The 12675-nt window shown below is 36.3% G+C and overlaps 2 protein-coding genes across 3 annotated transcripts in view; one reads left to right on the top strand and one right to left on the bottom strand.

The window, feature by feature from the left end:
- LOC114361372 (uncharacterized) overlaps positions 1-2336 on the bottom strand; it is a 43738-nt gene extending 41402 nt beyond the window's left edge. Inside the window, exon 1 of the mRNA XM_028316369.1 lies at positions 2235-2336. The gene's annotated coding sequence lies outside the window, so the exon portion shown is untranslated. The remainder of the gene's footprint in view (positions 1-2234) is intronic.
- A 3242-nt stretch (positions 2337-5578) lies between these two features.
- Positions 5579-7211, top strand: LOC114361602 (uncharacterized). 2 transcript variants are annotated; one of them, XM_028316710.1, is made up of 2 exons: positions 5579-6808; positions 7145-7211. In XM_028316710.1, exons 1-2 carry the CDS (start codon positions 5818-5820, stop codon positions 7165-7167), a joined length of 1014 nt encoding a protein of 337 aa, XP_028172511.1. In that variant the 5' UTR covers positions 5579-5817; the 3' UTR covers positions 7168-7211. The 2 variants fall into 2 exon arrangements, with proteins under 2 accessions (XP_028172511.1, XP_028172502.1); XM_028316701.1 differs by having other exon boundaries at positions 5579-6826; positions 7163-7210.
- Positions 7212-12675: the final 5464 nt, after the last annotated feature.

The following is a 12675-nucleotide window of genomic DNA, read 5'->3' as shown; positions in this document are numbered from 1 at the left end:
GGAAGTATGACTGACTGATATACCAAATACACTGAACCGCAAAGAAAAAGGATCGGTTAGAAAATCTTCAAGTTTTTCCAGTACGTTTTTCGTAAAACCAGATCAGATATTTTTAAAGATATAAAAACTTTCAACTGACCCTTTTTCTTTGCGGTCCAATGTATAACTTATTTGTAACTTAACTTGTCTGTAAATGGCTAGAAGTTATAATGTAATTCCATCTGAAATAGTAGACAAAGTTGTTGACTTCCAAATAAATAAATATTTTACTTTAAATAAACATGAAAAGGGTTATAAAAATTCTTATAAAAGTTCTTTTAACCTCTCCCTGCTCGCCCTTCGAAAGGCTATCAAACGTCCCTTGAGGTCTAAAATTCCCGAGGCAGAAAGTGGATTATAATAATCGTAAATTGGGATACACAGACTGCTACTATCTACAAACAATCCAATCTCTTGAGAGTATCAACAAATTCTCAAATTGTGTCTTATGTTTTTATTACTGTATTTTATGTTGATAGCCCAATAAATAAATTGACATATTAATGTAGAGCAAAAGTTACTCTGAACGTCAGTTTATTATTGCATTTTAGTACACCTAGTAGGTATGTTATATTAGATTTAAAAAATGGGCAAAGACGCAGGCTGAGGCCCAGTGAATTCCCACTAAGGATTTTTGTAAGGATTCGCAGAATTTCTTCTTCTTCATAATCAAATTATTATAATATTTATTATTATTCTGATTCTAATTAGGTACTTGGTAACAAAGTGACCCGACGCTATTTCTTTTCCCAATCTGTTCCGAATCACGAAAAATATTTGTACCTCAACTCATCACGCACCAAGCACATTACTCGAGAACACCTCCTAATTTACCAAGAACTAGATAAGATAACCATAAAAATGGCTAATAAATCTGGTCGACTATTGAAGGGGACATTTCATCCCCAATCCCCAACCCCTGCCCTTGCTTGAGCACCCTTCGGCAAACGTGCGGCAGACAAAGGGTTTGACAGCCCCAGAATAAAAATAATACCATGATAAACCGTTCACTGGCGTACAGAATTAAAACGTTATGGTGTTGGTTGGCATAATCTATGGGCTGACAATTTTGTACAGATTCCTTTCACAATGCTTTTTAAGCTGTGATCGGAGTTTTATTTGTAGCTTTTTTAACGTATTCATTGGTGAAGAAAAGAAGATGGATAGGACAGATGGCAGAAAATAACAGAAAAATATACATAAATTATAGTCGTAGAACTAGAGACATACAAGAGACATAGGGTATAGATATTGTATCAACACACACTGTATCTTTTTCTCTAGATTTCGATTGGATAAAACCGCATGCATCTACGTTTTTTACGTAAGTTGGTATAATAACTAGAAATTATTCTTAAAAAAGATTTATAAAAACAAGGGGGTTTAAAGTTTTTTCAAATACAATAATTAACGGTAATGTCGGCAGTTGTTAATAATTAATTTCTTTTAAAAAGTTTCTTACAATAATTCTAATTATCTAACCTTAAAAAAGCTCTAATTGTAATTACGAGTAGTTGGAAACATCATCTAATTACGGTGGTTTCAATTTAATTTTGTGGATATAAAAAGGTCTAGGAATTCGATAATAATATCATAAAATAACTGTCAATTTAGTACTATTACTGTGGTTCAGTTAGATCTAAGATAAACTCAAAACATAATAATAATAAAGAAAATCTAATAACAATATTGGGAGAAAACCGGCTTTTAAGTTTGTTTGTTGCTGGGAGACTTAAAATTCACCCTTATTTACTGCTCTGCACTCTAAGCTCATTTCAAATTCATATTGCCACTCATAAGCTAAAAGCTCTATTATTTGAGCTTGCACTAGGAGCTTTTAAAACATTTTCTTCGTAGAAACTATTTGATGTTCAAGCGTTTTTGGTATGAGCAAAATTAATACCAAACTAATTGGATAAACAATTCCCAGTGCAGATTGTTTTTAAACAGATTTTTCTCACGAAAATATTACAACTACAGTCGAAGCTTACGAAAAACAGAACCGCACTACCCGCAATAAAACAGTCGTTAATCTTTAAGTAAATAATCCGCAAGTCCGGGAAGAAAACCCGTGAGAGACCGTTGGAAATTACAAACGTAAACATTGGTAAACAAATTGTTTTACAGTGCGTTCACGGTCAACGTGTGTGGGGAGAATTGCTGGAACAATTGGATGATAAAAAAAATGTTTTTACCTATTAGTGACGTGTGTCCATTGTTTCTTTAATTGCGCGGAGTCGCGGAGAGACGAGCGCGCGCGAGCAACGAGCGTGGCGGTCGGAATTAGACTGCCGCGTTCGCCCGAGGCAGGCGAACCCCCGGTTTTCAATGGAGTTTTCTTTGGCGAAACCTGCTTACTTTACTATAGTCGAGTTAGTTGACATGCCTATTTCGGGCGGATAACATTGTTGACGATCAGGGTTCAAAGGCAATGTGTTTGTTAAGTACGGTAGAGCAAGTGTAATATAGCTGCAGAATGTTATTTTGCATTTGTGTTTGATGTTGTAAGGGTGTTAATTCTATGCAAATTGCGAACTAATTAAAAATGCATTATAGGGTCACGCTAACTCCACTTTTTATCAATTGCTTAGGGTAGGTACTCCTTTCAATTTTCAAGACTTATAATTACGGCATAGATAACATTTCCAGTGAAATTAACTTTTTAAACTAAATAAAAACAAATTAAAAGTACTGTTAGGCAACATTTATGTAGAGTTTAATGTTATTATGTTACGTAAAGAACAATTTAAACTAAACATAATTCCAACTATTATTTTTATTACTTAGGTACTTGTTGCGAAAGAAACAAAAGAAGGTATCTTTTATTTTACATTTTACAGTTTAAAAACATAAAACAATAGGTAAATGACAATCTATCCCGGTCCTGTGTAAAGGAAATATAATTTCCAAGCTTTTACGAACAGGAGATGAAAAGAACACGCAACGATTTCTTCGCTGAAGTAGGTTTTGACATCGAAAAAAATATTGTCCTAAAACAATAAAAATCTAATGGCTTCCCGTACTGTCGACATCAGAAATTACCTACATTTTAATTGCAAAATAACATCTATTACAACTCTACATAAGATGCTATATCGTTTACCTTGATGTGCTGACTTTACTATGGTCTCCATCACTGTTAACGGTCGCAGATCAACCTACCACAGAAAGATTAATTTCCGCGATTGATTACAACATGCGTTATTATGTTAGTTTAATAGTAAATGAAGTAATTAATTTGTTGGTTAACTAATGTGCTCAACTAATTCAACTGTAGTTATGATCCTACTAATATTATAAATGCGTAAGTTTGTATGGATGTCTGGATGTTTGTTACTCTTTCACGCAAAGACTACTAAACAGATTTTGATAAAAGTTTACAGTATTGTTGTTTATAACCCAGAATAACATATGTAGGCTATAATTTATGACAAACGAACTAAATTTCACGCGGGTGAAGCCGCGGGCTACAGCTAGTACATAATAAATGAAATAAACAGTATTAAGTTTAAATGACATGTAAAAATAAGAAAGGTTGGTTTCTTAGTTTTAACATCAATCGGCATTTAGTCGCCCTAAAAGGCTACCTAACATAAAAAAAAATACTTTTTTCCTAAAAAAAGCTCAATATAATGTGTTTTACTTCCTGAAAGTAACAAATTTCTTGAAATCCGGTCAAAAAAGCCCATTGTAAGTTAGAAGCTTCTTACCCAAATCCAATGGAAAGATACTTGCAATGATAGAATGAATGAAAGAAAGATAGACATCCCTACCTTTCTACCCATTGTATTTCTACCTTTCTTGATCTTCATTATTGCTACCTTTCATTGGCACCATACAGCAATCAGAGAGAAACAAAAGCGCACATCCCCCACCCTACATGGCAATAGCGGGTTGTTTGAACTTGTTTGCCCTTTATCCCTAGGTGCCTGTTGGTACGCAACAGGCAATTTCATAATCGGCTTGCACAATCCCTGGGGTAAATAGAGGTGGCTTCAAATCAAATGAAACATTGTTTATTGCTTCATGTTGGTACAAAAGTTCTTAAATAATATTGTACATAGTTTTGACTTGCATGTCTATATTATTTTCTTTTTAGGCTCGATTCGACCAAACTTTTATGTGAGAATAAGTCCTGGTATAACTGGCAAATTGACAGTTTCAGTATGGGAAATATGTCAAAATGTCGATTAACTGACGATTTATTCTGATATTAATATTTACTCTTGTTTTTTGGTCGAATCCACCCTTAGTCATGGAACATGGATTGTTCACAATTTAGAACGCAATTCTCAAAGCAATAATTTTAATTAAAAGGATCTTGTAATGAATACTTTACAAAGTATAGGTTATGAATTGAATAAATATAATTTTCATAATCGAATAATAAGTAATTTAAATAAATTAATAGGATTATTGAGTGAGATCACAATCTTTGTCTTTTCTGCACCATGCGACATCTAGCGGAATTTAAACTCACTATTTGGTATGAACTGTTCAAGGTACTTAAAGCACAATAGGTTCAAGCGAGAGCATGAGATACTGGTTAGTACCAACCTAATGGTGTAGGTGGCGTTACTGGCGAATTTTATTTTTTTTAATCATTAATAAGACAGCACTTAGTTTTAAGCACTTTTAGTTATAGTAATTTCATGTATGCGTGTTTGTCTTGTTGGTTGTCCTAATAAATAAAATAAAAATAAAATAAGAGTAGTCGAGGATACTTGCTATAGAGTACTCGTTTCTTATTTTTTTACTATATTACCATAATATTATAATAATGAGTAATACTACTCACAAAAACATTTAAGTTGTTTACAAGACTACATTTCGTACAATTACGCCCGTAATCACAAAACATTATTATGAGGTCTCACAGTGCGCGTGGACGCACAGGGTGACACACGAACCAATCACAGAGCTTTATTCAACGCTATGCGTTCGATTTATTGCACTTACTTGTGAATACGGGCATAAGTCTAGAAAATCTTCGTTCGATTCAGCCAATGAGGGTTTTCGCGAATGAAAGATCCGCTAGATGGCGGGACGTGGATGTGTGGTCTGACTGCTGCGTGATTGTTGGATTTTGACATATCTGTCAATGTCATGTCAAAAATAACCAATCATGCAGCATTTGGACTTCGCGTCTACGTATTGCCATCTGGCGGATTTTTCATACGCGAAAACCCTCATTGACGTCCACTGCTGGACAAAGGCCTCCCCCGAGGCTTCCCCCAAGAAAAGCTTTGATAACATTGTCCTAATAACTGTAATACTTGATCGTATCATAATCTGAAAAAAAGCTTCAAACAATTATTTGTAAGGAATCCTCCAAATAGAATAAACTTAGTATTATTTTACTAGCAAGTTCATCATTGTTACGTTTGTAGAAATATTTTTAATCCCTGTTATGACCCTGATAGAAGAGGAAAATACATAGAAATGTCTCTTATTTCCGATAGAACTTATAGTACAATCTTAAAAAGTGACATTAAATCAAACCTAATCAATTATTATCATTAGGTAGGTAGTTCGTCGTTCGACGCCGTCAAAGGCAGACGTGTGTCCGATTTCTTAACAAAATATCTATAATTTGGCATTTTAAATTCGACTGTATTCGTTAAATTTTAAAAATCAAATTCGTTTAAATCAGTGCCCGTATTTTTCGACGCGAATCTACTGCTCGCCTGACTCATCGCCCGAACCCGTGCCCGAACACAACGGCGCGCACACAAGTAAGAAATTATTTTACTGAGCCGTGGACAAGCTTATGCAATAATGAGCCTGTTACATTCACCTGTTAAATCAACGTCGGGGCAAGAGTGCCGTTCCACACCTGATTTATCCACTATTGGTCGCGAAGCAGCGGACCCGCAGATTACCTTCAGAAAAAGAAAACAACCACACGACCTTGGCTGTTCTTGCAGTGGAGACGTCCAGGATCTACGCTCCGAGATGGCACGAATCTCTAAACTACTTGAAAATTTTGTTACTATAAACCAAAAAACTTTGGATAATGTCTCAGAAATGAATATTCATCTGACGGATATGAAATCATCGAATGAACAGAATTTCTCGCTACTTACTAACAATGTAAGTGAAGTGAAAAAACAAATCAATGAAATCCAAGAGTCAATGTCGAGCCTTACCTTGGAACAGAACCAAATGAAATCACAAATAACATTACTTGAAAAAAAAATCTCCGAGGGAGAAGAGAAAATGAGAACAATGGAGTCTAACCTGGCTGATTTTAAAACCACCGACCCAATGTCATCTGCCAACTCAGCCTCTGATCTGAACTATCAAATGCTAAATAGTGAGCAAATAATTAATGAAGTTCAAGAGCGCAACAATAGACAGAAAAATATTATTTTGGGAGGAATCCAGGAACAGTCATCTTCTAATGCATCAGAACGTCAATCGCTAGACATGGCTAAGGTCATGGACATTCTACTAAACATTGTAAAAGATACGCCGGCTCCAATCAAGATTTTTCGTATTGGGAAATACGATCCCAAGAAGAACCGTCGGATCAAGGTCTGCTTTGACACTCAAACCGCAGTCATCCAACTTTTACGAAGCAAAGCCAATCTACCAGCAGGAATAAAAATTTACTCGGACCAAACCCCATGCCAACAGAGGCTTATGTTGAACCTTCAAAAAGAACTGGCTCGTCGTTCCCAAGATGGTGAGACTGACTTAATTATTAAGTATATTAAAGGCATACCAAAACTCATTAAAGCCAACTCAAAAAACGAGAGCCCACATCCTCGCCAATCCCTGACAAATTGACTTATGGGTCATTCCATGACAAATGTTACCGAGGCTGAAAAACTAAATATGTACTTTTCGCATTAAATCTGATGAATTTTGAAAGTAAACATTCCAAATTATAATGTGCAATAAAAAAAATCTGAAAGAAACAAGTAATTTTTAAGTTATTAATCTTCAAAGTCTATACTTCAGTCAACTGTCTGAATGATCATTTTCTCTCTAATTTATTAGTAATTCGATTTAAAAAAAACTATCAATCTGTGAACCGTTTTGCCACTACATGATTTGAGGATANTCATTAAAGCCAACTCAAAAAACGAGAGCCCACATCCTCGCCAATCCCTGACAAATTGACTTATCAAATCGTCACTAACTACTCGGACCTCCAAACTGCCAAATCTCGCCTTAACTTCTTCTATTTGAATGCACGTAGTATATGCTCGAAAGGGAAATTTGACGAACTGAAATGTCTCATCCGATCTATACCGACTACAATACACGTTATACTACTGACAGAGACATGGATTAAAAATGAAGAAGAAGCACTAAGACTTCAGCTACAAAACTACACACATTATTACAGTTATAGAACTGACAGGATTGGCGGTGGTGTTTCAATATACGCACATAACGACCTCAATCATAGTCTGGATGAATCAATTTACTCGGGAGGTAATAACTATCTCTGGATAAAACTGAAAAAATACGCCCTTGACATTGGTGTCGTTTACTATCCAGGAGATACAAATCTCAACACTTTCATTGACACTATTGATATACAACTACAGCAACGAAAAAGATCGCTAATTTTTGGAGATTTTAACATAGATTTGCTGGAAAGTAGTAGAAAAAGACGCTTATATAAAAACACTTTAAAAGAAGCTGGATACAAAATTCTCAACAAGATCCACAAAGATTTTTTTACAAGAGAAGCTGCAACAAAGAAATCAATTCTAGATCACGTCAGTACAAATTTAAAAAATGAACTTTATCATTTTGCTTTGTGTGATTCCGCAATGTCTGATCATCGACAAATCTACCTTTCATTGAAGAAATACAAGCCACCTCCAATCAAGCGGATTGCCTACAAAGCTTTGGATTATGAACAACTGCATACATCGGTTAAAAAAATAGATTTAGAAAATACACATAATATGAATTTTAAGCAACTAGAAGAAACAATTAAGATAAATATAGAAAGAAGTAAAATAACCAAGTTTAAGAAGCAGAACCCACCACTAAAAGATTGGATCAACAGAGATATCCTTAATGCTATTAACCAAAGGAATGAACTATGGATTGAATATAAAAAAGACCCGAATAATACTACGTTAGAAAACACATATACAAGAGTAAAAGAGGAAGTGGCTAATAAGATCAAAATGACCAAAGATGCTTATTATTATGGCAAATTCCGTGATTGCAAAAACAACCCCAAGAAGACTTGGAGTCTCATAAATAATCTATCTAATCTTAAAATGAAAAGCAGCTGTGCTCCGCCAAAATTAGTAACATCAACTAATATATCATCTGACCCCGAAGGTATTTGTAATATATTTAACCAATATTTTTCCACTATCGGATCTGTTCTGGCCAACAAAATCACACTACATTCTAATAACACACATCAAACCAATCTATCACAGAACACACTGAACAACACATCAGGACTTATGTCGTTGAAACCATGTACTGCTGACGAAGTTTCAAGGATCATTGATGGCCTTGACCCTAACTGTAGCACTGGTCTGGATGGTATCAGTTCCAAAGCTATTAAATGTATCAAGGGCTTAATAATCGATAGATTAACCGAATGTTTGAACGTTTTATTAGCTGAGGGACACTTTCCAGACTCATTAAAACTAGCCAAAGTGACTCCGGTGTACAAATCAGGAACAAAAACCGATCCAGGAAACTATCGTCCAATTTCTGTCTTACCCATACTATCAAAAATTCTAGAAAAGATTTTATACGAACGCTTAGAGTCATATCTACAGTCCATAGAATTCATTAGTGATCGCCAATTTGGCTTTCGACCTAAAAGTAACACCTTGGCTGCAACACTTGATCTTATTACTAAAATCAGGCAAAATATTGATCGTAAGAATATCGTTCTGGGTATATTTATAGATCTTCAAAAGGCGTTCGATACCGTGAGCCATGAACTTCTACTTAGAAAGCTTGCAGTGATAGGGATCGGTGGCAACGCACTCAAAATGTTCACCTCCTACCTGAATGACCGGCTACAAATTGTTAAAATCGGCGATAGCCAGAGCAGAACTCTTCCAATTCATTACGGGGTTCCACAGGGATCCGTACTAGGCCCCCTGCTATTTCTAATCTACATAAATAGTATAGATAAAATTGGACTACACGGTCATATTACCTTATACGCTGATGACACCTGTTTGTTCTATTTTGGGCCATCCATGAATAATCTAATCTCACATGCCCAACATGATCTTGACACTCTCACAACCTGGTTGCAACAAAATCTATTAACAATTAATGCATCTAAAACTTCATACATTATTTTTAAAGCGAAGAATAAGCACATACCTCCATTCAACCCATTGACAATCTTCACTACATCATTACAAGAAAAAAAACACGAAAAATATTTAGGTCTTTATTTAGATAGCCACTTAACATGGAACGTTCATATTGACCATATTAAGAAAAAAATTTCCGCATTAATGGCTTCTTTACGCCCCATAGTACGATGCATACCCCGCAAATCAAGATACAATATACAGGGTGTTGATTTCAATACCCGCCATATTTAGGGAGTTGATTAAGTAGCTTATTCTGATCACAAATCAGAAAAAAAATTTACTTAAAAAAAAATTTTTTTTAAAAAAAATATTCTACGATTTTCATAATCGACCACTACAGTACAGAATAGTCCCCAGCGCAAACGGTCGCGCGGAGTCCGGAGCCGGCAACCGCGGCACACCGCGCGCGCACGTACTTACCTCAGTCATCCGGAAAACACTGCGAAAGCGACTCGTGTCGCAGCGCACGCAGACATGACGGAAAATTATTCGAATTTTGAGTTGGTAGAAATGGTGCGGTTATACGCTATAAGTGGCAACAGCTTGCGTCAGGCCATTGTAATGTTTCATAACATGTTCCCAAATCGGCCGACGCCAACAAGAGAGATCATGCTCGGAGCTACTCAAAGACTTCGTGATCACGGACAGTTTCAACAACCATGGCACGTTCGTAGTCGAGGCGGCAGAGTTGGCCTTGACGTGGACCTACAAGAAGCCATCCTAGAATACTTTGAGAGGGAACCAAGAACAAGTACCAGAGAAGCCGGCCGTCATTTTGGCGTTCACCATACGACTGTTTGGCGATTGCTGAAATATGAACGTAGACATCCATTCCACTTTCAGCCAGTCCAGGACCTTCTCGAAGTTGACCATACCGTCCGAATTAACTTTTGTCAGTGGTTGCTGGACCACGAAGATGCTAACATTTTATGGTCAGACGAAAGTCTGTTCACACGAGTTGGTATGTACAATTGCCACAATGAGCACTGGTGGACCTACCGAGACCACAACCCACATGTAATCAAGCGAGATTCTTTCCAACATCGCTTTAGCCTTAACGTGTGGGCTGGTATACTAGGTGACCAGCTATTGGGTCCCTATTTCATCGAGGGCCGTCTGAACAGTTCTACATATGAGACTTTACTAGAACACGTAGTCAATGAAATGTTAGAAGACATACCACTAGCTCATCACCGAAACTTGTTTTATCAACATGACGGAGCACCACCACATTACGGACTCCAAGTGCGTGGTTACCTAAATCGAGTGTTTGGAAACCAGTGGATCGGGCGTGGTGGGCCTGTTCCCTGGCCACCACGCTCCCCAGACTTAACACCACTGGATTTTTATTTGTGGGGTGATGTAAAACGCTTAGTTTACCAAGAAGAAATCAGTAGTGTAGATTTGCTACGAGAAAAGATTTTAAGTGCTTTCGAAACAATCAAACAAAACCAGTTTGTTTTACAAAATCTTAAAAATAATTGTAGACGCCGTGCGAGACTCTGTATCACTCAGTCAGGTGGTCACATCGAACATTTACTGAGGTTAGTGTAAATAACTGTGTACATAGGATTAGGTTAAAATTAATCGTTGTAAATAAGCTGATTCCAAATTTTTAACTACGCCAACAATACCTAAAATTTCGCGCGCGATTAGCCAATTTATTACGACATTTTACTTCATTAAACAGACAAAAGCTAAAATAATTGTAAATACTTCTAAGTTTTATGATGTTATCCGTCTTTTCTTATTTTTACGAGAGTTTATGTATTTTTGTCGGTCCTAAGCCCGTCTTAAGTAGGAAGGGAAATTTGGAAATAGCTAGCCACTGTCACTCTCACGATTAAGACGAATCTAAAGACACCTCTCACACTAAAATCGGTCAAGCCGTTTAGACATACCCACATACATACACTCGAAAAACATAACCCTCCATCTGGCGCAGTCGAGTAATGAACGTAATTTTAATTGTTAAGCACAGGTAGTAGTACCTAAGCATTAAAAAGTACTGTAAACAGATGACAGATGCTCTTTACATTGTCATACAGATTCGTTATTCCTTACATTTTTTACGATAGTAATTAATAAAATAAAACTTATTTAATTCCGCAATCTGAACGCCTAGAAATAACACACTGGCAAATTCCTGTTCCTTTACTTTCGATAGGAGATACAAGATTTTGTTTTTAAACTCGATTGATTTCAGTACTTAAACAAAATTTCATATCTTAAAAGAAAATTTCATATCTTTCATTTGGAGCGGTGACTTGTAATTGAATACAATAATACCACCGCCTCGCGCGCGGCACGGACATCGGGCTCGCACGGAATAGGTACTTCCCCATCTTCGTGTTTCGGGCGTCATCGGGCGGCCGGCGCTCAATCGTGGATCATCGATTTTCTCTGTTCATCAGTCCGATTTTGCTACCGACGCAGAGAGGCCGCGCGCACGCTCCGCGAAATCTAGCTCGTATTTAGAATACCTAGTACTCAATCGCTATTTTCTTATTTCTTGCCTTGTAACTTCAACTTTTCTCTTCCTCTCTGCTTGATAACTGTTTTCTAGTACTTATTACTTCCTACTACCGTAATAACGTAATTTCATTTTTATCGGCGTTTAATTTAAATACCCTGAACGAATGTTAGTTAGGTTCAGGTTAGACTTCCATTCTTCATAACTTACATAAAATAATTCATCATCATGTTCGGGATTATTTTAAATGAATGTAATTTCATTACACGAAATAACTACCAAAATTAAATTTGTTTAAATAATTCGTACTAGTAGGTTTTCAACCTCCTCATAATTAAGTGAATATAACCATTTAGTTAAGGTTTCCTTGCAAGTATGAGTTATCATTGGGTAAATATTCAGTAATTTATTAATTTTATTGTAAACAAAGGCAGACTGGCTCAAATATTGCCTTGTGGCAAAAACTGTACGTATTGTGGGGGCAGGCGCAACAGCATCTTTCCTTCTCTTGTGGGTAAGGTCGACATGAGTTAAAGATTTATGGCATTTCAGTACAAGGTTCAAAATATAAAGTTTCCTAATTGTAAGTAGACCGCTAATTTGATATAATTTATCCGTAGGAAAACGGTAAGGTTTAGAATACATGACCTTGATGAGGGATCTCTGAGCTCTTTCTAATTCAAGAGCGTGGGTTTTGCCTGCACCACCCCAGATTGGGATACAATATGTAAGTACTGACTGAGCTAGGGCTATGTAGATTTTGTTGTTTAATTTATTTGTCATGACCTGTCTCAGAGACTTAAAGACCCAAGTGAGCTTTCTGGTTCTATTGAT

The sequence above is a fragment of the Ostrinia furnacalis genome, unplaced genomic scaffold (genome assembly GCF_004193835.3).
Source record: "Ostrinia furnacalis isolate ACB-3 unplaced genomic scaffold, ASM419383v2 OfSCF0373, whole genome shotgun sequence".
In the NCBI taxonomy this organism is placed as follows: domain Eukaryota; kingdom Metazoa; phylum Arthropoda; class Insecta; order Lepidoptera; family Crambidae; genus Ostrinia; species Ostrinia furnacalis.
This window is presented reverse-complemented; position numbering and strand designations above follow the sequence as displayed.